The sequence below is a fragment of the Myotis davidii genome, unplaced genomic scaffold (assembly GCF_000327345.1).
Source record: "Myotis davidii unplaced genomic scaffold, ASM32734v1 scaffold73, whole genome shotgun sequence".
Lineage (NCBI taxonomy): Eukaryota > Metazoa > Chordata > Mammalia > Chiroptera > Vespertilionidae > Myotis > Myotis davidii.
In genome coordinates this window covers 6,920,725-6,923,632 of record NW_006286675.1, presented here as the reverse complement: position 1 = coordinate 6,923,632, position 2,908 = coordinate 6,920,725, and the positions used below count along the sequence as shown (strand labels likewise).

Here is a 2,908-nt window from a genome sequence, read left to right as displayed (position 1 = left end):
TCTTTGTATTTCAAATCTTTAGCTTGTTTCTTGGGATCCTCTAGTCTTCTGTTGGATCTCTGTAAATTATTCTTTATTTCAGTCAGTGTATGCTTAATTTCTAGTTGGTCCTTTATCATGTCCTGCATGGTCTCATTATACTTAATGAGGGACTCATTAAAATTATCGGCGGTTTCCATAAAATTCTTGAAAAACCTTATAAACGTGGCCTTGAACTCTATTTCCAATCGTATGCTTTCCTCCATTTCTTCCATTTGTGACCTGTTTCTTTGTCTCCACATTTTGGCTGCTTCCCTGTGTTGATAGGGTGGCTTTCTGTGCTAGGTATCCTATAGGGCCCAGTGGCTCAGCCTCCCCAATTACCTGAGGTGAACACTCTTGGTGCACCCCTTTGTGAGCTTTGTGCACAGTCTTGTTGTAGTTAAGCCTTGACTATTGTTGGTACCACTGGGAGGAATTGACTCCAGACCTTTTGGCTGTGAGAATCAGCTGTGTCTACAGTGGGAGAACTTATGTGCTGGAGACACCCGTCTGGGGCAAGACTTGCTTCAGTGGGGCTTTGGTGCTCACTGAGTCTGCCCCCTGAGTGTGTCCCTTATGGATCTGAGGAGTTGTAATCTGGATGGTCCCACTCTGACCACTGGATACACTGGCTCTTGGGTCTCTAAGGAGGTGCTAATTTAGCCTCTGCCTGAGGCTATCCAGCAGGAGCTACAGAGAGATGTGCAGATTCCTCTTCTTCATTTGGGATTTGGTGGTGCCCACATGTGGCCCAGCTGTGAAGTAATGCAAGCTGCTGTGGGGCCTTGGACCTTCTGTTGGATGTTCTGGGTCTCTTTGACCCAGATGCAGTTTGTTAGGTAATTTTAGTTTGCAAAGGGCCAGGCCATTCATATGCAAAAGCCTCTGCACACAGCTTGGGTGAGGTGGGGTCTCAGGGAATCAACAGGGCGGAGCAAACAGCTATGGCTGATCCTCAGCCCTGCCCTAAGAGGCCCCAGGTCTCAGTGTCCCTCGGTAATCGGTAGTAGCTGCAAGCACCTCTAAGAGAAAGTCTTCCTCGAGTTCCACCCAATGCCAGTCAGTCCAGTTTCTCCCTGTATGAGTCTGGGCCCCCGGGGACTCGCCCAGAACTGGAGTTCAGGGCTGTCGGGAGCTTGTGTCTCCCTCCTGATTGAAAAAGACAACCATGTCCTCAGTTTCCAACCCTTTCTACCACGCCTCTATACCTCTGCACTTTACTTCCACACCTCCTCTGAGTCTCAGTGTGCTTTTCTCTTTCTAGCTGTAGAATTTCCACTCAGCCAGCCTTCCTGTGGTTCTGGATGATGTCCGTTTTGTCTTTTAGTTGTATTTTTGAAGTGGTTGTGCAAAGCAGCAATTTCAGGTTTTTACCTATGCCTCCATCTTGGTTTCTCCCCACATCAATGTTTATATAGCACAAAGTATGAATATTCACACTAAGTAGATAGATACAGATTATAAATAGCCTTACTCCAGTTCAGGTTAAGTTATACCCCCAAATGAGTTTAAAATCAGAAGTAAAACAAAAAATCTCTTTGTATTCAGAGCTTTAGATATATCAGAATTGCAGTTAAGAGATTATAGATTTATTTTTTTAATTCTTACCCGGGGATATTGTTCCATTAATTTTTAGGGAGAGTGGAAGAGAGAGGAAAAGACAGAAACATCGATGTGAGAGAAACACATCGATTGGTTGCCTCCTGCACATGCCCTGACCAGAGCCCAGGCTGGGAAGGAGCCTGCAACTGAGGTTCAAGCCCTTGACCAGAATTGAACCTGGGACCCTTCAGTCCATAGGCCAGTGCTCTATCCACTGAGCCAAACTAGCTAGGGCTTACTCTGGTTTTTAAATAACTTAAGAATACCTATCATTTATTACTCTACAATTAAATATGTTTTGCTTTATAAATTACAATTATGCATATTTCTTAATATTGAAGAACTTTACAGTATTATCCATGACATTTAAAATAAGCTGAATTTATGATGTATCATATCACAAAGTAATATTTGCCTGTTTGCCCATTTAGTTCTTGGATGAAATTTCATCTACTGAAACTAAAGAGTCCAGTGGTACGAGTGAGCCTGTGCAACTGAAAGAAGGGTAATTCAATGAAATTAGACATTAAAGTCACATTTTAGTATAGACGTTAAGTAAGTACAAAGGGTATGGGTTTGGGAGTGAGGAAATAGGGGTGGGGGTGTGGTTTCTGTGCTATAACTGCCTAAGTAACATCCATCAGGTAAGTCACCCACTGTCCTACAAACTTTGTCAGATGGGCATGACTCCTTGTCTATACAGTCCTAGAATTGTTTTGCAAATATAGTAAGATTGTGGGTATTAAGCAAATTAGAATTACTGTTTGGAAAAGTAACAGTACTATTCAGTCTTAAAGTAGTATTATTGAAAGTTTTTTTTGGCGGGGGGGGAATCACTCATTTGGCATTTTTAATTCTGGATGGCACAATTATAAATATCATTTAAAATGAAAGGACAGTTTTTTGTTTTGGATTAACTTTTAATATTTGTAACTAAATGTTTACATCTGTTCTTTTGGCAGTGAGATGTATAAAAGAGCTCAGGGAAGAACTCGGATTGGAAAAAAGAATTTCAAGAAACGGTGGTTCTGCCTAACAAGCAGAGAGCTCACCTACCACAAACAGCCAGGTAGTTGTGTTTATGCATTATTGTGGGGTCTTTTCCTGGTTCTCAGTGAAGGTTTCTTTTTGCTGCTTAATGTGACTCTAGTGAACCTTTTCATGAATACTATAGTGTATAGTTTCTCACAGTGATGCACACATACTATTTATTGAATGCAAGAAATATTTCACAAGTGACGCCATGTAAGTTACATTTTTCTCTCACATGCTCTGTTTTTAAAAT

General features: G+C 41.6%; 1 protein-coding gene across 2 annotated transcripts in view; it reads left to right on the top strand.

The window, feature by feature from the left end:
• Positions 1-2,908, top strand: part of RASA2 (RAS p21 protein activator 2) — a 135,764-nt gene that overhangs the window by 116,506 nt on the left and 16,350 nt on the right. For both annotated transcript variants that reach the window (XM_015560415.1, XM_015560414.1), the window contains 2 exons: positions 2,055-2,128; positions 2,586-2,695. In XM_015560415.1, the coding sequence (XP_015415901.1) occupies positions 2,055-2,128; positions 2,586-2,695 (184 nt within the window). The remainder of the gene's footprint in view (positions 1-2,054; positions 2,129-2,585; positions 2,696-2,908) is intronic.